General features: G+C 44.1%; 1 protein-coding gene across 5 annotated transcripts in view; it reads left to right on the forward strand.

Moving 5' to 3' along the window:
* ap2b1 (adaptor related protein complex 2 subunit beta 1) overlaps positions 1-27,116 on the forward strand; it is a 399,172-nt gene that overhangs the window by 18,183 nt on the left and 353,873 nt on the right. For all 5 annotated transcript variants that reach the window (XM_072469214.1, XM_072469210.1, XM_072469212.1 and 2 more), the window contains 2 exons: positions 5,025-5,160; positions 9,893-10,138. In XM_072469214.1, the coding sequence (XP_072325315.1) occupies positions 5,025-5,160; positions 9,893-10,138 (382 nt within the window). The remainder of the gene's footprint in view (positions 1-5,024; positions 5,161-9,892; positions 10,139-27,116) is intronic.

A 27,116-nucleotide genomic window follows, 5' to 3' on the forward strand; every position in this document is an offset into this window, starting at 1 on the left:
AATCGGAAATTACAATTTTGGATTACGTGTCAAATTTTAGGGAACGATTAAATAGAGCAGGTGAATTGGCTAGACAACATTTAAAAGTTGTGCAAAATGTGATGAAACGGGTAGCGGAAAAGAAATCCAACGTTCGTAGTTTTGCCAGTGGAGATAAAGTTTTAGTATTGTTGCCAGTGGTAGGTGAACCTTTAAATGCAAGGTTTTGTGGACGGTATCAGATTGAAAGGAAATTAAGTGAGGTGAATTATGTGGTAAAAACGGCAGATAGTGTTGCCTTTTTTACCTACTATAAATATGGCAATCAACGAGGTTGCCCTTCTTTATTTGGATATCAATATTATATTGCTCAGAGTCACCAGAGTCACCAGGAGCTGAAGGGGTTGGATTACGAGGAGAGGTTGAGTAGACTGGGACTGTACTCGTTGGAATTTAGAAGGATGAGGGGGGATCTTATAGAAACATATAAGATTATGAAGGGAATAGACAGGATAGATGCGGGCAGTTTGTTTCCACTGGCGGGTGAAAGCAGAACTAGGGGGCATAGCCTCAAAATAAGGGGAAGTAGATTTAGGACTGAGTTTGGGAGAAACTTCTTCACCCAAAGGGTTGTGAATCTATGGAATTCCTTGCCCAGTGAAGCAGTAGAGGCTCCTTCATTAAATGTTTTTAAGATAAAGATAGATCGTTTTTTTGAAGAATAAAGGGATTAAGGGTTATGGTGTTCGGGCCGGAAAGTGGAGCTGAGTCCACAAAAGATCAGCCATGATCTCATTGAATGGTGGAGCAGGCTCGAGGGGCCAGATGGCCTACTCCTAGTTCTTATGTTCTTATGTTATGATGGTACAAAAACCAGACAGTACCCAACGGTTGTGTGGGGACGATAGAAAGGTTAATGCAGTTACAAGAACGGACTCTTATCCAATCCCATGATTGGAGGATTGCATTGAGAAAGCGGGACAATCAGCTTTTATTTCCAAACTCGATTTACTTAAAGGTTACTGGCAGGTATCTTTATTCGAAAGGGCGAAGGAGATTTCAGCTTTTGTGACTCCAGATGGTATATACCATTTCAAAGTTATGCCATTTGGTATGAAAAACGCCCCAGCTACATTTCAACGGATAACTAACAAAGTCGTTTCAGGATTACCCAATTGCGCGGTATACATCGACGATCTGGTAATTTTAGCATGGACAGAACATTTAAAACATCTGATGGAGTTATTCGATCGACTTCAGCAGGTGGGTTTGGTGATAAACCTAGCCAAAAGTGAATTTTGAAAAGCCCAAGTCACTTTCCTTGGACATACAGGTCGAATGGTCACACGGGATGTGAAACCAACAGTTATTGAGGAGTTTTCAATACCCTCAAGATGAAGGGGAATGATGCAATTTCTTGGCATGAGTGGATTTGATCGAACATTGGAGAACAATTTTTGTAGCGTGGTTTCTCCACTGATGGACTTGCTGAAGACACGTCGAAAATTTCAGCGGAATTTCAACAGGCCTTTGACTGCCTGAAAGCTGTGATAACCAATGCTCCTGTATTGGAGAATTGCAAGGGACTCTGTGATCAGATTGAACTGAAGTATCTGACTTTAAAGAGACATGCTGAGGTGTAGAGGAATGGATGGATCATGCAGAGACCTTGTTCAAAGAGACTGTCAATCGAGACGGATTTCAGTTGGAGGAAGAAGAACAAAAAAAAAAAAGCACTATATTATTATACCTGTTTGCGCGTGTTGTTTTTTGAAACGATAAAGTGTATTTACTGTGTCCATTTCTTAAACGATAGTGAAAAGGTGAAAAATGAAACCATCTTGAAGTTGATGGTTTATTTTTTCTTGGGGGGGGGGGGGGGGCATCATGTGAGAGTACATTTAAGAAATGGGTGTTTACTACTGCAGTGATGTCAGAGTGGGTGGAGCTGTCAGCTTTTTACTTTCGTTTTTGAGCAGGCTGCAGGGTGTGTTTTAGTATCGTTTTCAGTGTTGGAGCTGAAGCCAGACCAAGCAGGTGCACTGCTGTTCTCTCTGCCATCAAAAGACTATCTCTTGATCATTTGGTGAATTCAGAATTATAAATGTTTTCAGTAGTGCCTTTAACCTGATGTGCTTCTGATAAAGGTTTTGTTTTTAAGTCGTATGGATGTTAAAAAGGAAAGCTTAAAGGTTTACTTAGTGTTGTAGTCTTTGGGGGTTGTATTTGAATTAATGGTTGCTGAGATGTTCACTGTATGCTTTAAAAAGGTTCACTTGAGTTCATAGAATAAACATTGTTTTGCTTTAAAAATACTTTTCCATTACTGCTGTACCACACCTGTAGAGTGGGCCGTGTGCTCCCCATACCACAGTTTATTAAAAGTTGTGGGTCAGGTGAACTCCATGATACACTTTGGGGTTCTCTAAGCCCTGGCCCATAACAATAGTGATGGTTGAGGTTTCAATCTTCTTTGCATTAAATGTCTGACCAGGAATATCTCCCACTCTTGGGCAGTACGGTAACATGGTGCTTAGCACAATTGCTTCACAGCTCCAGGGTCCCAGGTTCGATTCCCGGCTTGGGTCACTGTCTGTGCGGAATCTGCACGTTCTTCCCGTGTGTGTGTGTGGGTTTCCTCCTGGTGCTCCGGTTTCCTCCCACAGTCCAAAGATGTGCAGGTTAGGTGGATTGGCCATGCTAAATTGCCCTTGGTGTCCAAAATTGTCTATAGTGTGCAAAATTGCCCTTGGTGTTGGGTAGGGTTACTGGGCTATGGGGATAGGGTGGAGGTGTGGGCTTGGGTAGGGCGCTCTTTCCAAGAGCCGGTGCAGACTTGATGGGCTGAATGGCCTTCTTCTGCACGTAGATTCTATGATTGGCCATGTTAAATTGCCCTTAGTGTCCAAAAAGGTTAGGTGGGGTTACTGGGTTACGGGGATAAGTTGGCAGTCTGGGCTTAAATGGGGTGCTCTTTCCAAGGGCCGGTGCAGACCTGATGGGCCAAATGGCCTCCTTCTGCACTATAAATTCTATGATTCTTACCAATTACCATTGGTATGTGTGTTGGAAGGATTTTTAAGTTGGTACTCTACTTGTTTGGTTGTGTTATGAACACACCTTCATTGCCCACCAATTCTTGGATTGGATCTCGAGCCCAGAACTTCAGAGTCCGAGATGGGGATGCTACCTTTCGAGCTGCAAGACCTCTAAACTTTAACGTAAACAGAAAATACTGGGCAATCTCAGCAGGCCTGACAGCATCTGTGGAGAGAGGAGGGAGCTAATGTTTTGAGTCTGGATGACTCTTTGTCAAAGCTCTAAACTTTGTTCCCGCTTCAAATGCAGGATGTCTACACGCGTGCTCCCCCAATTGGGGGATGGTACGCCAACTAGCTCTCTGTCTCCAACCTCTTTCCACATTGCTGTGACCGATAGATTGGCACAGTGCCTGAAGGCTGCTCATGAGGTTCAGTCATGTACTCGTACATCAGGATTGATCAGATTTGTGATCACGAGCCTGCCTATTGGAATTGATCAGTATGTTGCTATCTTTTGTAAATAGATTGATTTAATTCAAATTGGGCCAAAGTTTGAATTAATTATTCTGAACTGACTTGTTTCTGAATTTTGGTTCATTGTCCATCCTCTCTCTCTCTCTCTCTCTCTCTCTTACACAATTGGTGCTCATGTTCAATTTATTTACTGATTTTCCCCAATGCCTTAATTCCATTTTTAATTTGTGGCAATTTTTTGTGCATATCAATTCAAAATCGAATAGTGGGGCAGGGATCTCTTAAGATTTAGGATAATGGACCTTCTATTCTGTCAGATGAATGTCTCCAATCAAATATTGATAGATTACCTGTGCTGTACCATATGAAAAATGTGCCACACATGTCATTGCGTGCTGTCTGAATGAGATTACAGATTTTAAAAAATATATATTTTTATTCTCCTTTTTCACATTTTCTCCCAAATTTACACCCAACAATAAACAGTAATCAGTAACGAATGTAATGTCAATCTCCATATCAATAACAACGATCCCATCCTCCAACCAAACCCCCAAACATTAGCCCGTATGTTAACATAAACAAATGACAAAAAGGAATCAAGAATCACCCATAGTCACCATTAACACATACAGTCCCCCCCCCCCCGCCCCCAACCCTCCCAGCACCACCTCTCCTTAATGTTCGATGTAATACAATTCTCGAAAGTACATAATGAATAACGCCCATGAGTTGTAGAACTCCTCCATCCTCCCCCTCAGTTCAAATTTGATCTTCTCAAAAGTCAAGAATTCCAACAGGTCTCCCCGCCACGCCGGGGTACAGGGTACACCCTAAAAGGATCTGCCTTCGGGCGATCAACGAGGCGAAGGCTCCAACATCTGCCCCTGTTTCCAATCCTGGCTGGTCCAACACCCCGAATATGGCCTTTCGAGGTGCCCGGGTCCAGTTTCACGTCCACCATTTTAGAGATTACCCTAAAAAGCTCCTTCCAGTAATCCTCCAGCTTTTTCAGGACCAAAACATATGAACGTGCTTTGCCAGTTTCCAATTCAGAAAGTGCAAAATATTTCGCATTGGGAGCAGCGAATGCAGTAGAACAAATTGAAGGAGTTGCAGGTGAAATGCTGCATGACCTGAAAGGAGGGTTTGGGCCACTCTTCAGTCCTTAATGGCACCATTAACACTCTCTTTGTCTTATGTCCATGGCATCTTTGCCAACCTTTCAGCTCTAGCCTATCTGTGACCTTACTTTCTGCCCCATCACACTCCAACGATATAATTCATTTTATTTCTGCCCCTGTTCAGCTCTAGAAGGGTCATATGGGCTTGAAACATTTACTGTTTCTATCTTCACAGATGCTGCCAAACCTGCATTTATCCAGCATTTCTGTTTCAGATTTCCAATATCCGCAGTATTTTGCTTTTATTTGCTGGATATATTAACAGTTTAGCCTGTTTGCCGCAAGAAGAAACCATTGCTGCTATTATCAAGGTAAATTAATTTGTCTTCTATTGTGTTTTGTGTAGTTCACTGTTTCCAGATGTTGTGAACTGTATGCAGACTGACAACCTGGAGCTGAAGAAGCTGGTTTACCTCTACCTCATGAACTACGCTAAGAATCAGCCTGATATGGCGATCATGGCTGTCAACAGCTTTGTCAAGGTATAATTATCACAGTATAATTATGAAAAGTTGTTGGATCTGATGCTTTCCATATTTGTTTCACGTCATGCATGCCAAAAAGCCTCATGCTCAATTCCAAGTCTGATCCAGGGTGAGGTACTGAAGTTGAGCCCAGCACCCCTGGGTGAAGGGGTTTTTCCACCACAGTACTATCTCGTGATGACTTCTGCTAGAAAATGCTTGCACCTGGATATTGGGTGAAGTCATGATTGGCTATTGGTCCCACCACGGTAAAGTAAACTGCTGATTGAAATTACTTGGTTTACCCCTCCCATCCCCAATAAATAATCCGCAGATTCGCACTGTGAGCTTGAGTGTGAAGAAAGGATGGTTGAGAAAATAGGTGCCAGAAAGCTGTTGCTGCCTGAGCAGCTGTCATCTTGTGAGAGTTAGTACCTGGGGCAACATTATCCTTGTGAGAGTCAGATATTGCGGAGGTGAGGTTTGAAAAAGCATTGGACAACATTTTTAATCATTTGAGAGCAGCAGATGTTGTTCGGAAGCATAGCAATAATATTTTGACTTGTTGAGACATTGTGCTCTGGCAAGATACTTTGCTGTCACTTGTATTCCTGTTTTTTCATATAGACAGATTTTGATAATTGATGTTTTTTTTTTCTGTAGTTGGATCAGTGTCAAAGTCGTGTTTTTCCCCTAAATGTAATTGTTGTTCTTTGACGTGTTCCAGCTATGCATCACACATCCCACTAGAGCCCCATCAGGAATGATGTTTCTTTGTGGCTTATAACTACACTTGCGAGGTAGCGACAGAATCCAGTGCACAAGTTTTTTTTTAATATAATTAATTTACAGGATGTGGGCGTCACAGGTTAGGCCAGCATTTTTATTTCCCATCCCTAGTTGCGATTCAGAAGGTGGTAGTGAGTTGCGGTGGTGAGTTGCCTTCTTGAACTGTTGCAGTCCTTGAGGTACACCCACTGTGCTGTTAGGGAGGGAGTTCCAGGATGTTGCCCCAGCAATAGTGAAAGAATGGCGATATATTTACAAGCCAGGGTGGTGAGAGACTTGGAGGGGAACCTCTACAAGAGTCGTGGGCTGGCCCGTTCCTGGAGTGCATTCACAGAAAAAAAAGCTCAGCATAAAAGCATGCAGGCTAAGCTTGTTTCTGAAGCCCAACAGTACGCGCTACATATAGTAATTGTGCTTATTACCTTGGACGATATACAGTATAGCTATGGTAAAATGGGAAACCTGGCAGTTCTTATGAAATTAATATTGAGATATTTCTCAGATACATTTACCAGTTTTTTTAAAACTAGGTTGAACAAGAGCTCAAAGGGTTAAATACACAAACATTCAGTTTTGTTTGGCTGCTCCTTAGAAATTCTGAAACCACCGTTGCTCAGAATAGGCTCATTGACACTGTTGACTCTCCAGTGCCACACCCAAGTATCCATGCTTCACAAATGAATCTAAGCAGTGACTGTTCGTGGATTATTTAACTAACGTGCACCACAATTAGGCCCAATCCTGTCCTTGTCTGGTGATGTATACTTTCCTGAAGGTATTACTAGAGTAAAATGATTCGGAACAGTAACTGAAGCTGCATAAACGTTGCCCTGCCTAGTCCTGGGACACTAAGTCAAATAGAGCAATTCATAAACTTTTTTTTTCTCTTCATAGCTGTTAATTGGCCAGCTATGCATCCCAGCACCTACTTTGTTTCAGATTCCCAGTAATTTAATTGTAAGGCTTATCTTGCTGGTCCAGCTAAGACTGATGGAGCCCAGGGATTGAGCATGGCACCTTGTTGAAGCATTTTCATATACAATTATTCTCTTCAATTCTCAATTGAGAATAACCAGATTGCGCCCTCGGGATAGAGAATGGTTATGAGACTATGATGTTATTAATGATATACACGTGCGATCAAGAGTCAAACTCCAAGAGAGCAAGGCGCAGGACAATATGAGCCCTAGAACCATGTGCTTACCCTGAGGCCTTAAATAGTTCATAATAAATAGTTTCAAGAAAAGCTTTATATACCGGCTATCTCCAGTCTATCACAGAATAAGCAAAACCTCATTAAGGTTTGGTATAACAACACATGGTAACAATAAAACCTTATTAGCAGCGCTGCAGACCACAAATTGGTAACCCACAGGTGAAGATCTTGGAATGGATTGACTTCACATGGTCAAAATTCAGTGAGGGGACTCCTGGACACCAAGAGACGAGTTGATTTGAGACCGCATTGTAGTCGCAGTGTACAAAGCACTACCATAATTCTCACAATCTAAAGAGGATTTGATCTTGCATGAAGCTTTACAGATGGCGTGGCAGGTGGGGTTGAGGTATTTGGGGAGCTGCTGAGGCTTGGAATGGGTCGATCGAGTATGTAGGTTAGCGAGGCGAAGGCTGAAACATCTGCCCCTGTCTGCAGCTCCGGGAAGTCCGACACCCCACACATGGCCCCCAATCCACATGCTGGATCTTCAACATGGTGCTGAAAAAATGACCTCCAAAATTTCTCCAACTTGGGGCAGGATCAAAATATATGCGCATGATTGGTCGGGCCCTTTCCACAATGTTCACAGGTAGCCTCCACGCCTTCAAACAACCAGCTCATCCTAGACTAGTATAATTGCTGTCTGACAACAAGCAATCCAGGGAGAAAGAGATGCTTGATTCTAAGTTGGAACAAACCATTACAAAGAGTTCCGAGCTTATTAATTTGTATGAATATAAGCTACAGTTGACACTTGAATCTCACCAGTAAGTCATAGATGCAAATTGTGAAGAAACAGAGGCTCAAATTGCAGACCTTTACAGCTGAAGAGTTCTACGCAGCAATTTCATCCAGATCCGGGTCTGGAGGTTTGTTCCATTGTTGAAGATGGCACAGCTCTATGTCCTCATGCTAACACCGTCATCCTATTTCCTACAGCAGAGCAGTCTCTCACAGTAGCAAGTGTAGACTATTTCACTAACTGCAAGAGTGTGTCAGCGAAGTTCTTCTCTTCGTATCCTGTCATTTCTTTATGATCTTGTTGTTCTTCCCGTCTCCGGTATCGAATACTACTTTAACATCACAGCTGCAGTGAATGATACAGTTGTGAAATTCGGCGTAGAAGTTAAAGATGTTTCATATTCTTAGCCCTTTCCCCAGTGTGCAGTGGAAGTAGAAAATTACAGAGAGTCGGTTTGTTCACTTCCTTTTCAAGGGGGTGTGATCGTCCATGTCCTGAAATTTTTTCTCTTGAATCAGTTTTTCATTGAATGAGTTTCACAACCATTGCGGTCGAGACACTATTAGGATCACAGCCCAAGTGTTAGTAGTTGTCAGAAGATGCTATTCCACTCCACAGTGCATTTGTCTTCCAAGGTGCAGATAAGAGAATGCATGAGTCTGGCATGCCCTCCAAGGGAGCTGAGAAATCTGTTGTATAGATTGAAGCCTTGGGTGACAGTGACTTGGAGAGGGGAGAAGCGGAGGAGTTGGATCTAAAATTGTAAATAATACAGGAGTAGGCATTGTGAATGTAATGGAACTAACTTAAAGCAATGTAACAGTTTGGCATTTATACTTGTGTGGGGGTGCGGTGCTGGTGGAGAGATGTAGAGTAATAGGTTATATTAATGAGACCATGTCATTAATGATGTAAGCATGACATCAAGAATTAGATGACCAAGACAGCAAGACAATGTTGTGGGGGGGGTGGGGGGGAGGGGGGGGGGGGAGGGGAGCGCAGGGTCAACTCTGGTTCGATGAAGAGTGCAGGAGGACATGACAAGAGAAACACCAGCCTGACCTAAAAATGAGCTTCAAGCTACAACACAGGCCTACTTGTGTGCCCAAACAGCACAAGCAACAAGTAATAGACAAAAAGTAAGCAATTCCAAAACCAACGGATCAGACCTAAGTTCTGCAAACCTGCCACATACAGCCGTGAATGGTGATGGACAATTAAACAACTCGCTGGAGGTCAAGGAGGCTCCACAAATATTCCATCCTCAATGATGGAGAGGCCCAGATATCACTGCAAAGATCAGGCTGAAACATTCTCAAAAATCTCCAGCCAGAATTGCTGAGTGGATGATCTATCTCTGCCTGCTCCGGAGGTCCCCAGTGTTAAGCTTCTGGGTGCTATTCGGTGAAGAGAAGAGTTCTGCTCTTTTCCCAAGGCACCTTTATTTTCCTTGAACACACTCTATACAAAACTGTATCACCACACCAAACAAGTGCCACCTGCAACCTCTACATATCAGTATCAATTATTGGACACTTAACACCATTGAGACACCTAATTGGAATTTCTCTTAACCCATTCCTTAACACCCAGCTCCACAGATTTCAGCCGTCTTCCAGTTTGATTCACTCCATGTGGTAACAAACTGACAAAGGCACTAGATACTGAAGAATAGGACTACAAAAAACTGACTACAGGCAGTAAGAGAGCAAATACATTCTGACCGCGGTATAGTGGAAAGATCGTATTGATACAGTCGATGCTGTTCTTGGATCGATGCACAGTATATGGAGCTTTACTTTGTGTCTAGCTGTGGTACAACTAAGCTGGTGGTGCCCGATGCTAACTGCACTAAAATTTGTTCTATTTCTTATGCATAGATAACGCAACAACAAAAATCCTTAGCAATTTTCATAAAATGCCTGAAAGTCTAAAATTAGAAGGGTGTTCTGATAACATTACTTTTAATTGAAATTCCTACAAAAAAATTGTGTTCTCAGGATTGTGAAGATCCAAACCCCTTGATCAGAGCTCTGGCAGTCCGTACAATGGGCTGCATCCGTGTGGACAAAATAACAGAATATCTATGTGAGCCTCTCCGCAAGTGTTTGAAAGATGAAGACCCGTATGTCCGGAAAACAGCTGCTGTCTGCGTGGCCAAACTGCACGACATCAATGCCCAGATGGTAGAGGATCAAGGCTTCTTGGATTCACTGCGAGACCTGATTGCTGACTCAAACCCCATGGTATGGAACTTATTCCTATTTTTCTTGAGTGTTTCGAGGTTTGACTTGTGTGACATCTTTTTCCTTTTGTGTTGCAAAAGTGCTAAGATTTGTCAAGTTGTAACCCTGATCATTGTGCACTGATTGATGCTTTATAGACAGTCAAAGCATGTTTGCTCTCCAACTTGTTGACTAAGTTTCCATATAAAATTAGTTCATGCTATTTCAGTTGTGGGCATAGGCACAGGAGGAAGTGTCGCTTTGTGGAACCGCCTAGAAATCACTGAATTGACTAGAACTTACTCTTTCGCAGGTCTAAAGCTGCTGTTTAAAGAAAAAAACCTGGAAAAGTTATACTTTGTTAATGAGGTGTAACTGGGTTTTCGATGGTGTAATAAATCAGAACTACTGCTGAAGAGCATCTATGGCTCTGGAACACCGTCTTTGTATTTGCGCAATATCATTTGCCGTCAGTTTTTAAAAATATTTTAACATTTACCTCCCAAAAATGTATTTAATTTTCCATAAAATTTTGTAAAAAGTGAAGGATAATCTGTACATTTTACTTCCTGGTTTGCTGTCTGTTTGGCTGTTTATGCTGCTTGATGATGTCACTTATGGGAAACCTATATATCCCTGTGACTTGGCATGAGATTCAAACTAATATTGGGAAGGGGGAAATCCACACCCTAGAGCAGTGTTTTTCAAAGTGGGCGGGTTGTGGGATGATGTAAAATGATCCCCAAAGATCGCCTTGCCGTTTTTTCTATTTTTGTTCTCTGGGTAATTCTCGCTGCAGTGGGTAATTCTCACTGCAGTACAGTGTATGACCACATGAGGTGATTTAACTGGGGGAATTAACTCAACTGGACGAATTAGCTCAAGTGGTAGAGAGCTCGCTTTGCATGTGAGAGGTAGTGGAATCGATGCCTATATTCTCCATTTAGAGTTAATCTTGGGGCAGCACTGGTTAGCACTGCTGCCTCAGTGCCAGGGACCCGGGTTCAATTCCGGCCTCGGGTGACTGTCTATGTAGAGTTTGCACTTTCTCACCGTGTCTGCGTGGGTTTCCTCCGGGTGCTCTGGTTTCGTCCCACAGTCCAAACATGTGCAGGTTAGATGGATTGGGGTTTCCTCCGGGTGCTCCGGTTTCGTCCCACAGTCCAAACATGTGCAGGTTATGTGGATTGGCATGCTAAATTGCCCCTTAGTGTAACAAAGATGTGCTGGTTGGTTGAGTGGTGTTACAGGAATGGGGCAGGGAGCGAGCCTAGGTTGGGTGCTTCAGAGGGTCGGTGCGAAATGACCCCCACCTGCACTGTACGATTTCTATGTAGAGGCCAGTGCCCTGAACCTTCTTGTCTCCTTGGGTCACTGTGGCGATGACTGTAACAGTCTCCAGCAGCTACTCCCATTTCTGCAGTAGCTGAGGTTACACAGCACCTGCAACTAAAAATGAAGAGTTTAAAAGAAAAATAAATTCTCTTTGGTTTCCAATAGTGTTTTGCGCTCTTTTTGCCGGGCCTGCATCTCCCACCGAGAGCTAAATGACTGTTTACTGCGATATGTTTCCGCAAGTACCTCAGCAACCCGTAGCCAGAGGACTCCCATATACAGGACTTGGCAAATAATTCCTGTGTATCCTGTGGGGATCTCCCGCCTTTCATTCAGTCTATTGTTACGAAGCTGATTCACATCTGCCCCATTCTGAACTCAGCTCTGGGGCGGCGGGTATGGCTTTGGAGAACTCCATCCTTCCCAGTCAGAGGAAAATGCATCTGTTTAAGTATAGATCATAGGAAGCATGGAGTTAATGATCACACAAAGAGACCGCCGTCAGGGTTAATGGTCTGAATCGGATGCATGTTTATTGTCTGCCACTGTTAGCATTGTCAACCTTGAATTTCTGTTATTATTAACGTTGTCCGTGGAGGTTTAGTTTCTGCTACAGTTAATCTCGTTGATGTCTGTTGAATTTCGGTTACTCTTTAAAACCTTGTCAGTCAGACCTATGTATATTGTCGTGTTGAATGTGTATAAGGAGTTTGATGTATATTTAAAATGTGGAGCTGCTCTCTGCTCACTTTGAGATGAGTCATTCTCTGTGATGCTCCTTCCTTCCCCATCAGCCCAAAATCCAGATGTGTTTCCAAGAATTCCCAAATTCCCTCTTCAAACACCAAGAGTTTGCAATCAAAAATCTCTCACATTGATCTGTTCAGCGATTTTTATTGCAAGTTATTTAGAACCCCCAAGTAACAAAAAATAGAAAATAGATTTTACAATTTTTACATTTAATAATACAGAAGTGCCAAAATGAATGTGACATTTTTAAAAGTAACCATGGAGAATCTATTGCAAACGTGGAGTGGGACCCGAGAGTCGGCCATTTTGTAAAAGTGGGTTGCCGGGAAAAATGGTTTGATCAACACTGCCCTAGAGATCACTTTCTTCAAGGTAGCCGATGAGTGTTGTTATTTTGTCATTGGCTGGGCCGTTGTGGACATGTCAGCCATGCTTTTGACTGATTCTATACAGCTCAGCTTAATGTAGTTATTGGCATAAAAATCCATGCCTGTTGAGATGAGCTTGCAAAGGTGACAAAGGCATTCAATCAGGCAGCTGCTGTACAGATTTTGAAGTTGATGGCTTCACAACACAGGGAGGCTGCTGATTGTGTTGTGTGACGTGCAGCATGCTGCCTTTATAGTCCACATTGACCGTTTTGGCTGGGGGCTGACATTGGGAATATTTTTAACTGCCTCCATTGGGTCTCTTGTGAGTGGCATGTCTGTGAACTGGTGAATTATCAGTTCTGCAAACATCTCTTAATGGCTGGACTAATGAAGATGTCGACTGTTGGAGGATATAAGAGACTGTGGGGAAAGAAGCCCGGGTCATTCGAAGTTTGGAGCAGGAACTTGGGGACTTGACTATCTTGATTTTCATAGAACATACAGTGCAGAAGGAGGCCATTCGGCCCATCGAGTCAAAATTATTTTCATTAAATAATTTTGTGGGTGGGGTGTAAGTAAGGTGTCAGTGTAATCTTTTAGCATGTGCTCTTAGTATGGGTTCTCAATATTATCGATACTGATTTGTCAGTTTGGTGTTAGTTCAGTTATGAAAGAAAACCTTGCACTGGAAATCTTTTCACAAACTAGTGGACTGCTAATGATCCCAGGCAGGTTTCTGGGCTGTACTGCAGGTTTATGGCATATGTACACAGGTACTTATGAATATTTCTCACACCTCCCTTGCTTTGCTCCTTTTTAAGACCTCAATATGAGTATATTTAAATGCTGTATCCAGAAACCTGCATACATGTTGGATTCGCAAACTGCATTCAATTGCATATTCTCTGGAGTCACTGTATACCTATACCAATAACCATTTTAAAATATATTTTGTGGAGCTATTGTACATTTTGGTGTTTTCAGGAGGAATTTGTTGATCTATTTAATTTCACTGAGCAACAATTCATTCTGGTGACTTCAACTGGCATTGATCTCACATTCGTTCGTGTTGATGCTCTGCGTAATTTACAGCCCTCCTGTCTGTAAACTCCTTTCTCCATGTAAACTCTTCTATTTATATTCATGCCACCCCCTTGGCTTGACTGTGTTGTGTTGCTCTGTAATCTCCCGTGGTGTGTCTTGTGGACTAAGTTCTGGCCAATCGCTTCCTTTGCATTCCTCATCAGGCATTTCTGATCTTATTCTGACATTGAGTTGTTTTGTACCATTCGTGGAGAAACACTTCAAGCTACTTGCAATTGAACATTCGCGGCAACAACTGCATAGATGTGGAATGTTCATTTAACACATTACTTCAGCTCTTGATCTGCTTAATATCCATTGAATCCATAGATTCCTACAATGCAGACGGAGGCCATTTGGCTCATCGAGTTGGCTCATCGACCCTCTGAAAGAGCACCCCACCCCGACTAAGGGATTTTCACAGTAACTTAATTGCAGTGTTAATGTAAGCCTACTTGTGACAATAAAGATTATAATATTATAAATAATATCCCCGTAACCCCACCTAACCTGCACATCTTTGGACACGAAGGGGCAATTTAGCATGGCCAATCCACCTAACCTGCACATCTTTGGACTGGTGGGAGAAAACCAGAGCACCCAGAGGAAACGCACGCAGATACCCACATGGCTCATTATCTCCACACGGAGATAACTCCACACGGTCACCAAAGGCAGGAATTACACCCGGGTCACTGGCGCTGTCCCTCTTTTCAAAATTGTTCAATGCTTGGTTTTGTGGTTATCATTAGATGAAGATTTTTATTGAATTTGAATTTCACCATTGGCCGTGGTGGAAATCGAACCCAGGTCTCCAGATGATTACTGGTCCACTGATAATGCCACTAGGCCACTGCCTGTCCTAATAACTTCTGATGCCTTTATCCACCGTAAAAAAAAATGTTACTCTCTCCTTCATTGTTCATCGATCTTTGACCCCATGGGGTCAGGATTTCACCTTTGCTGATAATTTAATTCTGGCTTCAGCCCTAGGGCCTTCCAGTGTCCAGCAACAGTGGTGTCATCAGCAGGCTGAGCAGCCAATCACATTGAAGCATTTTCTCAAAGAGCAAGCTAGAAAGTGAAGAGAACTGATTGTCCTTCACTTCATAAACCCTTTGTAGAGAGGGGGAATAATGATTAGGACATGCATATTGGATTAAGGTAGAAGCTGAAATACCATAACCTCAGACTATTTAAAAAAAACAACAACATTAAAGTGTATGGAATTTGTTTCATAATGAAGTAATTTGACATCCCACAAACTAAATTAGCTTTTCTGAATGAAGAGAGATTGTTTAACACTAATTATGAACTTACTATGCAGTTTAAAACCCTGCTACACATTTAGCAATGCATAACTTTCACCAGGATTTTCAGTGAGTAAAACTGAAATTCTTGCTATAGTGGATTGTGGTGTCTCCCTTTTAAATCAGCACAGCAGAGGAGGGTCACCTGTCTTGGGAGACCAATGGGGACAGAGAGCGGGTGATCACATGTGATGAATGATTGTACATATTTGGTGCAGTAAAAGCCTGGGTTCGCATGTGTATCACTGCTGCAGCAATGTTTTTAAAACCTGGTTTAAAAGGCAACTATGATTTGGGAGCCAGGGGTGCAATTAAAGCATCGTAAAAGCTTGGGCTAATGGATTTTTGTTTGGATTAAGACGGTTCCCTGTGGAGTAGTTAATTAGATATGTTGTGTTTCAGCTTGGTAAGATGATGTAACCATTGGGAGGAGCGTACCAGGCATTTTGCAGAAAAGCTGTTTGGTTTAGTTTTAGATTAGGATATGAGCAGAAGTCTAGCATCTGTTCTCACTGCAGCTCAGTTAAATTTTTGACTGGTGACCGACCAGAAGCAGATTTGCCTGTGAACAGGATAGGTAGTTTCAACAGTGAGTTGAGACAGACAGGAGTTGTCAATTGGTTCTGGAAGTCAAACTATGAAGAGGGTTTCTGAAGACTTCAGCTAGAAATCCTGCATTGCTCTGGCAGGATTCAGGTCTATCTCTTAAAACATTTTCACAGACCATCTCTTAAGCAAGTAAGTATGGATCTGCTAACTGTATTTAAAAGTGGATTGAGAGCTGAAATGGTTTTGTTGTTTGAGCGGGAATAAAGATAGTTGAGGGATATCGGGTTACTATATCGATTCACAAGGGGCAATTGTAAGCTATTTTCTTGTGTGATGTTAAAGATATTTTAAGACTGTGTTAGTAATAAAGTTTGTTTTAATATACCATATCTAGTGTGCAATCACTCCTGGAGTGAGGTATCCTTTCCTCACAGTCTTACAATATTAAAATAAAATATTGGGGTTTCTGTCCAGTAGCCACTGTTGGGGTCTGGTATGTAATTATTATGCACTCCATTGGGTGGAGTTCCCTCTTCAGGCAGAATGTATCTGGAAGCCTTGTAGTAACATGTGAGGATTGGAGCAACTGCTGCTCCAGAGCAGCCAAGGCCGGCGGCCTCTGTACCGGTCTCTCTTGTTATCAGTAAACTCCATTTAGTTACAGGAAGAACCTCTGCCGTATTATTTTAAGGCTACCACATTGACAATGAGGACAAAATTGATTCTGGTGACACAGCCAACCTGTGAGTATTCGATTTTAATTGAAGTCTGAAAGGAAGAAATACTCGCTTCAATGCTTGTTTGTGCAATTAGATATTGCCAGACCCTGAGGCACAGGCGCAGAGCATACGTAAATTGGCTAGTAGTCAGAAGTTTAGGAAAATATAGGGGAAAGGAATGAAGAGAAAATAACCCTCAGAAGCAAGAGCTGTAATTGAGTTTAAGAAAAAGTGGAACTGAAGTTAGAAAGGAAAAAAGGTTTATGATCTTAAAAGTGGTAATGCATTTAAAGTTGTACAACATTTAATGCATCAACCACGAGAAGGTACAACGGACAAGCAATAGGAAAATCCGAATACCCCAGTTGGAGGGCAACTGAAAAAGGGGGTCTGTAAGCAACGGAAGACTTGAGAGGAGATAGTGAAGATGTCAAGGAGGTAATAAATCCTCATGGGAGAGACAACACCAGACTGAGTAGGCAGTAAAGAACCCAGGAAGTATGCAACAAAGTATTTTAAAGGACTAGAGCTGAAGGCAATGACCGGTGCATTCCGTCCCTTTTTACCATAATGAGAAATTCCTTGAAAGTTTTGGCAATGAACTACAAGCAAACTGTATAATCAGTCAGAAAATAAGTCCCAGCAGAAGAAAAACTAAGAGAAAATGGTTGGGTAAACTTAACTGAAAACTGCAGCAAATAGAAAATTAGTTAAAAAGTTGCGACCCTAATCTGAATGAGAAGCAGTCCAGCTACATCAAAGCCAAGAACAAAACCCAGGCACCATGCAGAAAATGGAAGTGGCGAGGAAATCTATCAAGGCCAGTAAGAACCAGTACAGCATTCACCAGCCAGTGGTAAGGGAACTCAAATAGAGCCAAGAAAATCTCATGTAATGGAGGCTATCAGTTTTGTGATCGGTGATAGAACTGTTAGCCTCAGTGAAACGCATCAAAGATGTGATCCATGGCATTTATGTTGCACACCCTCAGTATCAACATCTACGACATCTTGCTGTTGAAGGAGAAATTAAAACAGCTATCGTTTACCAGAGCCATTATTGGGAATTCTTTTAGAGATCCAATCGAATGATCAACTACTATTCCTGTGGAAAATAAAGATTAGCTTGAGAAATTGGCACTCTGCAGAGAGGCAGAAACTGTCATGTGTTTGAGAGTGCTGCGGGGGACTTTGTAGTGGACAAAACCCAGGAAAGAACACAACTGTGGAGACATGTTAGCAATTCAGGAGAATAAACAGAATGAGAAGAAGGAAGAAATGTTGGATGTAGAGGTTAGAGATCGACAGAATTACAACAAAAGGAATGAGGAATGGTCCAAAAAACATGCACAGCATGAGAAGGGAGCCCTAGTTATCAAATGCAGAAGAGAATGTTGGATTCACTTTGAAAGAAGCTCAGGAACAGGTTAGCTGAATGGATTGCAAAAACAGCGAGGGACTAGAGAATGATTGTGATTCTTTTCGACAAGAGAAAGTTATTTTGTCAAAAAGAAAGCCACTGTGAGTGAGTAGAACTCCGGATGTTCAGTAACAGAGTATTAAACTGGCGATAAATGTCAGTGGATTGGGAATTTCCCACAAAAAGCTGGAAGTCAAGGTTGGAATGCTGATGGAGCACCATTTCCATGAGACAAATGGACTAAGAGTAAAACTTGCACATGCTGAGAAGAAGAAACAGAAACCATGGAGAACAGCTTAATTATCGGATACATTCAGATCAACTCTCAGTTGAGTGAGATTGGGAAGGCAACAGTTAAGAAATAAAGCCTAGTTGGAACAAATTTGGAAACGTGTTGAAGACTGCGAACTCTTTCATCAAAGGGCCACATAAAGTTGGCAGTTCATCCAAGGGTAGTTCAAATGATTATCAAAAGAAAGGAAAATAGATTTTTTTAAAAAAGGAAAACAACTGCGGGAGAAGAAGCTGGAATGGACTCTGACCAACCGACAGCTGGTGGTGGCAGAGTGAGGGAAAAAAACTTGGGGGTGGAGGAGGAAGCGGATGTATGAAATAAAGGAAGCGGATTTATGGAATAAAGAACTCAATGTCCAAGCCGAAGATTAGTTGATGCAGAAGATGAAAGGAAGCAATTGGGAAATTAGTTTTCAAGACACAAGATTGTGTTGTTTGTTATGGCGTGTTATAGGCGAGGTGTTTTCAGAACCCCAAAATGTATCATGGAGTTCAACCAACCTCCCCCTTTAATGTATTTGTTGCTTTTCCTAGCACACGGCTTATTCCCTAGGTGTGGGATTACAATTATGGACACGTGGGTTTTTAAACACAAAACAATGTTTATTCCATGAACTCAACTTAACATCTTGAATAAACATTGGATCTCTTAACACCCCTTACTTCAAAGATAACTCCGAAAATATTACAACAGTAAATAATTCCTCAAAATGTTCCTTCAAACTTCCAAGAGACTTAACACCGTTAAACAGAATCACATCAGGTTAAAGGCTTTACTATTATGAGTTGAAATCACCCAAATGATCCAGAGATGGTCTTTCATGGCAGAGATCACAGCAAATCCAGCTCACTGCAAAACACAGACACTCCCCAAGCTCTCTTCCTCCAAACTGAAACTTCAAAATGGCTGAACTGCTCAGCTCCACCCACTCTCTGACATCACTGTTTTCTTAAAGGTACATTGCTTAAACATCCATGTCTTAAAGGTACTCTCACATGACAGGTGGTACTGGCATACAGGTGCCTGATGGAGAAAACGACCAACGGCGGATTGGAGAAAAGGACCAACAGAGGATTGGAGAGTGACACCATCCGCAGAGTTAGGTACATAGTCCTTGGTCAGCGCCGAGTCTAGCACAGAGCTCTGAAAGCAGCACTATATGGAAGAGTCCATTGGAAAATTATATTTGAAACTGTGCATAGTTGAAGCCTAATGGCTGAAGTGTTATGTTCAGTGCAAGACTTAAGATCATCTCATTGACCAGCCGCTACACCGATTTACAGATATCCAACTTGTGTGCATAATGTTTATATAGAATTTGGGTTGAGTAGATTAATTTTGAAGATTGTTTATAAACAAAAAGGAAATGTAATGGATTGTGGTGAATATCTCTTTAAGACAGCGCAGCAGAGGGGGATCGCCTAGCTGGGGGACCAATGGGGACCAGGAGCGGGTGATCATCTCATTGGATGTAGTTTTCTCTCAGGGGAGGTGATGGTGTAGTGGTGTTGTCACTGGACTAGTAATCAAGAGACCCAGGGTAATAATCTGGGGTCCCAGGTTCGAATCCCACCATGGAGTTCAGTAAAAATCTGGAATTAAAGTAAAATGATGACCAGGAGACCATTGTTAATTGTCGTAAAAAAACATCTGGTTCACTTCTGTCCTTCAGGGAAGCAAATCTGCTCTCCTTATCCGGTCGGGCCTACATGTGACTCCAGACCCATGCAGCGATGCAGTTGACTCTTAACTGCCTCCCTCTGAAATGGCTTAGCAAGCCACTCTGTTCAAGGGCAATTACGGATGGGCAACAAATGCTGGCTGTTTCCTAGCCAGCGGCGTCCACATCCCAAGAACAAATGAGCTGGAAGCTATGTGGTAATGTGAGGACTAGCTGCTGTTCCAGGGCAGCCGAGGCCAGTGGCCTCTCTACCATTTTCCCTTGATATCAGTCAACTCCGTTTAGTTACATGAAGAGCCTCCTCCTTATTATCCCACAACCCTAACCCTGTCCACTCTCAAGTTTTAAAAAAAAAAAAACCAATCCAATTGTGGAAGTTTCAGCATATCCTTTGGAGGGTCAGGGAATCACTGACAGCAACTTCTGCTTTTCTGAATTTACCTGCTCGTGCGGATGCTAGAACTTGCTGGCAGTTTCACCGTTGTAATGACAGCGGTTCAAAAATGTGGCCACTGCCTTGTGCAGTTAGAGATGGGTAATGTGGCACGGTGGTGCAGTGGTCAGCACTGCCTCACGGCGCTGAGGACCAGGGTTCAATCCCACCCCCGAGTCACTGTCCACGTGGATGTTGCACGTTCTCTCCGTGTCTGCATAGGTCTCACTCCCACAACCCAAAGATGTGCAAGTTAGGTTGACTGGCCACGTTAAATTGCCCTTAATTGGAAAAATTTTAACAAATTGGAAAAAAAAGAGATGGGCAGTGAAGGCTGACCCACCCCTCTGTGAAAGAATACATTTTAAAAATGACAGCAAACGCTGGCAATTTGCAACCACAACATCTGGGCCATAATGACATGGTTTCATAAAATACTTATTGTGCTAATCAAATAATCAAAGCCTTAACACAGGAGGGCTCCTGTTGATTCGCGAGAATAGAGTGTTATATTCAATTGCATGCTGCCAGTTATGGTGTGTATGAAGTCATACTTTAGTCTGCATGCAGCAAGGACTTGTAACATTGAACTTCAGTACTGAATTACAGGAATATTTGAGCTCAAGATAATTTAAGTCTACGTTTCACAAGAGTGCTGCGTGGTCAGCACCTGCCATCAGCTTGCGAACCTCTCAGTACAGCAGCACCCATTCACCCATTCCCCTGGTGAAACGGAACAAGGGATCTCTGCAGCTGCGGGAAATTCAGTCCACAACTGGGCAGCTGTTTAAATTTTGTCCTTGCCGCAGAAATCTCTCATTGTAATTGGTTGGTGAGTTGATACACATTGGAAGCTATACGCCTGATGGAGGTGAATGTAGGAAAGAAGTGTCAAAATGTGTTTCTCTGGCTGGATAGACTGTAGAAATCCAGAGTTGAAACATTCGTAAATAATGTCTTTAGAATGGTTAGTCACTGGCAAGACTTTACACATAAGTTACGGATACTGGCTGAAGGTCAGTACTTGTGTCTTCCTGCACTTGCTATCTTTAAAACCTTACTTTCTGTTGCCAGTTGTACACATTATTGATTCCCTATCTATATTTTAATGGAAACGATCTTGATGAACTTGCCATCAGTGGTACTTCTGTGGCTCCTGATCCAAATATCACTACCCTCAACACCATCATTTAAAAACTGGACTTGGCCTTTTTCTTTTACATATCTCCACTTATTTTATGTTTGTAGTTACAGTGAAACCTCTAAATTACAGATGCCAGAGTGACTGGCACATCTTTATTTCTTCTGGTGTCCTTATTGATGTGTTATGTACTCAGGGATAACACAGGCTGCAACTGGATGCAGCTTTGACCAAAAGATACTCCAGACCTTGAAGTTAGTTCAATCCGATTTATTGAACCAGTAGCACAGTTCTCTGAGTTCGACTCTCTGCTTACCTAAGTGTGGTTACTCTGATTCTTCCCAACGTGCTGAAGGTGTGATACTGTACATACACCCTGACTCGCTCTGTAGATGTTCATCAGTGGAAAGAGGCGGATTGTGAGTGCCTCATGCCTTTTATAGTGAGATACCACCCCTGAGTGTCCTGCCTGCTCATTGGTCATGTCGTGTTCTCTGTGTTCATTAGCTGCCTGTCTGTGTATCATTATCTGCATGTTTGCATATCATGACCGCTCCCCTTTTTTTGTTTTGTATGTTCTGTTGGCATGTGGGAATGTATTTACATGTGGTGGCATATACCAACATATGTACAAGCGGTGGCATATATGAAGGTATTTACATGTGAAGACAGCTGTCTAATGTGAGAAAACAGAACATAGCAAACAGAACAAATGCTAATAAGTCCAGTCTCTGGGGCTTGCATCTGATCCTTGTCGGCCGCTGGAGAGGTGGTGGTGGGGACATCGGCGCCTTGACAGGCGGGATGGAAGCCTGACTGGTGGCCTCGTAGTTCGAGGTATCAGGAGGTGGCAAACCAACGGACAGAAACGGAGAAGAAAGCGGTTGCAGGCAGGCAACCTTGCGCAGTGCCCGTCTGTTTCATCGCACAACAGAACCATCAGTCATACGTACAACATACGAGCAGGGCGCAGCCTGTCAAACAATGATAGCTGGAGCAGACCAGCCACCATCCGGTATCTTGATCCTGACAGTTTCTGCCGGGGATAACAAGGGCAAATCGGTGGCATGAGCATCATTGCCCTGCTTTTGCTGGTTTCGGAGCTGCTGCACCTTCTGCAGCACCGGGAGGTGATCCGCAGGTCCCTATTCATCAGGAACTGAGCCGGCGACATGCCAGTGGATAGTGGGGTCGCCCTGTCGGCAAGCAGCGCGAGGTAGATGTCAGAAGCAGAATCCGCGGCCTAGCAGATGAGCTGTTTCACAATGTGCATCCCATTTTCAACCTTCCCATTGGACTGCGGATAGTGTGGTCTGGAAGTGACATGTTTGAAATGATATGACTTGGCAAACATGGACCACTTGTGGCTGCTGAAGCACGGGCCATTGTCACTCATGACAGTGAGTGGGATACCATGCCTGGAGAAGGTCTCCTTAAGGCCTTGATGACGGTCCGCGATGTGAGGTCTGAGAGCTTCACGACTTCAGGATAATTGGAGAAATAGTCAATAATCAACACGTAGACACGGCCATTCGCACGAAAGAGGTCGATGCCAACCTTGAACCACGGGGAGGTCTTGATTTCATGTTGCTGGAGCGTCTGCTTGCTCTGCGCTAGCTGGAAGCGTTGACAGGTCACACAGTTGAGGACCATGTTCGAGATGTCCAGGCTAATACCGGGCCTGTCTGGCTCTGCATCTGCACTTCTCGATGCCCAGGTGTCCCTCATGGATTTGGCTGAGCACCAAGCTCTGGAGACTGTGTGGAATGACAATCCGGTCCAGCTTGAGGAGGATACCATCAATCACCATCAGGTCGTCCTTTACATTACAAAATTGAGGGCACTGCCCTTTCTGCGAGCCATTGGCGAGGTGGTGCATGACACGCTGCAAGAGGGGGTATTTGGCCGCCTTCTTGTCTTCAGGGACCTTCATGGCTTCGACCTTGTCTGTGTCCAGGTGCACGCCTTGCTGAGAGATCTGGTCACCTAGGAACTTGAGTGTCGACTTGCCAAAGCAACATTTGGACCTGTTCAGCTTCAGGCCATTGGCATGGACACGGCAGAATACCTGCTGGAGATGGGAAACGTGCTCTTCAAGGGTCGTGGACTATATGATGATGTCGTCCACGTACACACGAGCCCCTTCAATGCCCTCCATCATTTGCTCCATAATGCGATGGAAGATCTCCGTGCTGAGAAAATGCCAAACGGCATGCGATTATAGCAGTATTTGCGTTGAAGGTGCAGAGCCTTCTGCTGGACTCATCCAGCTGGATTTGCCAAAATCAATGTGACGCATCAAACTTCGTGAAAAAACGTGCGTGTGCCATCTCACTGGTGAGTTCCTTCTGTTTTGGGATGGGGTAGTGTTCACGCATTATGTTCTTATTGAGATCCTTAGGATCAATGCAGATGCGCAGGTCTCCCGAAGGCTTTCTAACACATACCATCGAGCTGACCCAGTCAGTCGGTTCGGTTACCTTGGAAATGATGCCCTGTTGCTGAAGATCCTTGAGCTGTGCCTTCAGGCGCTCCCTCAGCGGAGCTGGGACCTGGCGTGGTACGTGGACCACTGGCTTGGCATTAGGTCTTGGCAGAATCTTGTATCGATATGGCAGCATGCCCATCCCGTCGAACACATCCGGATACTGAGCGAGGATGTCGTCAATGCCGGCCTGAAGATCCACATTGGAGGATGTCGTTGTGTAAACCCGCTGCACGAGGTTCAGCTGCTTGCAGGCATGCGCACCAAGTAGGGATGTCCTGTCTGGCTTGACGATTTCAAAACTTAACCAGGCATGGGTGCTCCGGTTGGAGACGAGTAGATGGCAGGATCCCAGTGCCGTGATGGCATTTCCGTTGTAGTCCAGGAGCCTGCAGGCTGCTGGAAGGACCATGGGGGGGCTTCTTGATGCGTCTGAAATCTGCCTGTGAGAGGAGGTTGGCAGAAGCGCCTGTGTCCAGCTTAAACTGGATGGAGCAGTGGTTCACCTGCATCACCGCACACCATTCGTCCGCAGAGTGTCCTGCCTGCTCATTGGTCATGTCCTGTTCTCTGTGTTCATTAGCTGCCTGTCTGTATATCATTATCTGCATCTTTGCATATCATGACACTTATTTTCTAAATGGTCAAAGAATTTACAGATTAAAAAAAAAAAAAAAATAATGAGTAGAATGGAGACTCTTACCCCAACATCCAGTAGTGGCAGTCAAACCACTCTATCCCTGGGATAGACCAATTCCAGGCATAGAACTCTGTCCATGTCACTGTAGCTGCTGGAGAAATGGATTTCGATTTCACAAAAGCTGTTTCTTTCACAATAGCTGTTGGTGCCGTACACTCCTGTCTTGCATTTTAACTTGTAAAGGGACTTGATGCATTGAAGGCTGCCTGTAATTTATAATTTGCGGGTGATCTCGAGTGCACGTTATTTGGGCGTTGGTGTCTGTTTTTGCAGGTGTGCATATTTTGGAAGGGAGTGTATGTGTTTTATACAGGTTTCTGTGGACTTATTCTATGTTTTGTACGAAAAGTCAGTTTCTTTGGGCAGTAGCTAACGAGGTCCTGCTCTGAGTTGCGTCCTTGCTGTTCAGTGTGCACAAACTACTCAGTCCAGAGGAGGAATGGGACAGAGCACGTGAGGAAAGCTGCAAGGCTAGTCAGGGGAAAGTTTGGAGAAGGGTATTTTAGAAATCATGTGCATTTGTTTTCTTTTCAAATTTCGAGTACCCAATTTTTTCCAATTAAGGGGCAATTTAGCATGGTCAATCCACCTACCCTGCACATCTTTGGATTGTGGGAGTGAAACCCATGCAAACACAGGGAGAATGTGCAAAATCCAGACTGACTGTGACCCAGAGCCAGGATCGAACCTGGGACCTCGGCGCCGTGAGGCAGCAGTGCTAACTACTGTGCCACCGTGCTGCCCTTCATGTGCATTTGTTAAGTGACAGAAACCATCTTGGGAAGGTGATAGATGGACTGGTGGTCTCTCATCCTGAAGCGGGACAAGGATCCGGAGAGCTGTGGATCGTACAGGCCAATCTCCCACTTGAATGTAGATGCCAAATTATTGGCAAAGATCCTGGCCACTTGAATAGAGGATTGTGTCCCGGAGATAATTGGGAAGGATCAGACGGGATTTGTAAAGGGCAGGCACCTGACATCCAACATTAGACGGCATCTTAATGTAATTATGGTGCCAGTGGAGGGGCTGAGGCGGTAGTTGCCATGGACACGGAGAAGGCTTTCGACCGAGTGGAATATAAGTATCTATGGGATATGGGTTTGGGCTGGAATTTGTGGAGTGGGTCCGGCTACTGTACCGGGCCCTGGTGCCAAATGTAAGAACTAACCGAGTTTGGTCAGAATGCTTTAGTCTTTGTCTGGGGACAAGGCAGGGATGCCTGCTCTCCCCATTACTGTTTGCCATGGCCGTAGAACCCTTAGCAATGGCTCTGAGAGCAGCCATTCCCTGGAGGGGTATAGTGAGAGGGGGGGGCGGTGGAGCACAGGGTCTCTCTATGCGGACGATTTGCTGCTTTATGTCACGGACCCGGTTTTGGGGGGGGGGGGGGGGGGGGGGGGGGGTGACCGGAATCATGGAGGTATTAGGAGAGTTTGGGCGATTTTCAGGCTATAAGTTAAACATGGGAAAAAGCAATTAATTCGTGATTCATGCACGGGGCAGGAAAGGAGACTGGCGGAGCTACCTTTTAAAGTGGTTGGGAAGAGTTTTAGGTATCTGGGGATTCAAGTGGCCAAGGATTGGGGGCAACTTCATAAGTTAAATTTGGGCAAAGCAGTGGATCAAATGAGAAGGGATTTTTGTAGATGGGACATGCTCCCATTGACGCTAGCGGGGAGGTTTCAGACTGTTAATGTGACTGTCCTTCCGAGACTGCTTTTCTTTTTTTAGTGTCTCCCGATTTTTGTCCCAAAGGCTTTTTTCAGAAGTATTAATGTGGCGATATCGAGGTTTATATGGGCAGGTAAAACTGCAAGAGTAAAGTGGGTACTCCTGGAACGGGCCCGGGGGGGGAAGGGGGATTGGCTCTCCCGAGCTTTATGAACTAACTGGGCTGCCAACATATAGATGGTCAGGAATGGGTACTGGGGAAGGGGTCAGTCTGGGAGCGGATGGGGGCAGCATTCTGCAAAGGTACGAGTCTGGAGGCTTTACTGACGGCGCCCCTGCCGTTCTCGCCGCTCGGTACTCTACAAGTCCTGTGGTGGTGGCAGCCCTGAGGGTGTGGGGGCAATGGAGGCAGCGTATGAGACTGGAGGGGGGCGTCAGTGTGGTCACCGATCTGTGACAATCACCGGTTTGTCCCGGGGGGGGCTGGATGGGGGCTTTAAGGTATGGCAGCGGGCAGGGTTTGAGAGGTTTGGGGATCTATTCATCCAGGAGGGCTTCCCGACCTTGGCGACATTAGAGGACGAGTTTGACTTGCTGTGAGGGAACGGGTTTCGGTATCTTCAAGTGCGGGACTTTGTATGGAGACAGGTCCTAAGCTTTCCTCGCCTCCCCCTGAGGGGACTACAGGATAAAGTGCTGTCAAAAACAGGGGTTGGAGATGGGAAGGTTTCGGACATATACAGGGAATTGTTAGAGTGGGAAGGGGCCCCTATCAGAGAGGTGAAGAGGAAGTGGGAAGAGGAGTTGGGAGGGGAGCTGGAAACTGAACTGTGGGGAAAAAGCCTTGAAAAGGGTAAATGCATCCTCGTCCTGTGCTAGACTCCGCTTGATTCAGTTCAAGGTAGTCCACAGGGCCCACAACGGTAACCCGGATGAGTAGGTTCTTCGAGGAGGTGGAGGACAGATGTGGGCGGTGTGGGGGTAGCCCGGCCAACCATGTTCATATGTTTTGGGCATGTCCGAAACTGAGGGAATTGTGGCAGGGATTTGCAGA

This window comes from Scyliorhinus torazame, chromosome 12 (genome assembly GCF_047496885.1).
Source record: "Scyliorhinus torazame isolate Kashiwa2021f chromosome 12, sScyTor2.1, whole genome shotgun sequence".
NCBI lineage: Eukaryota > Metazoa > Chordata > Chondrichthyes > Carcharhiniformes > Scyliorhinidae > Scyliorhinus > Scyliorhinus torazame.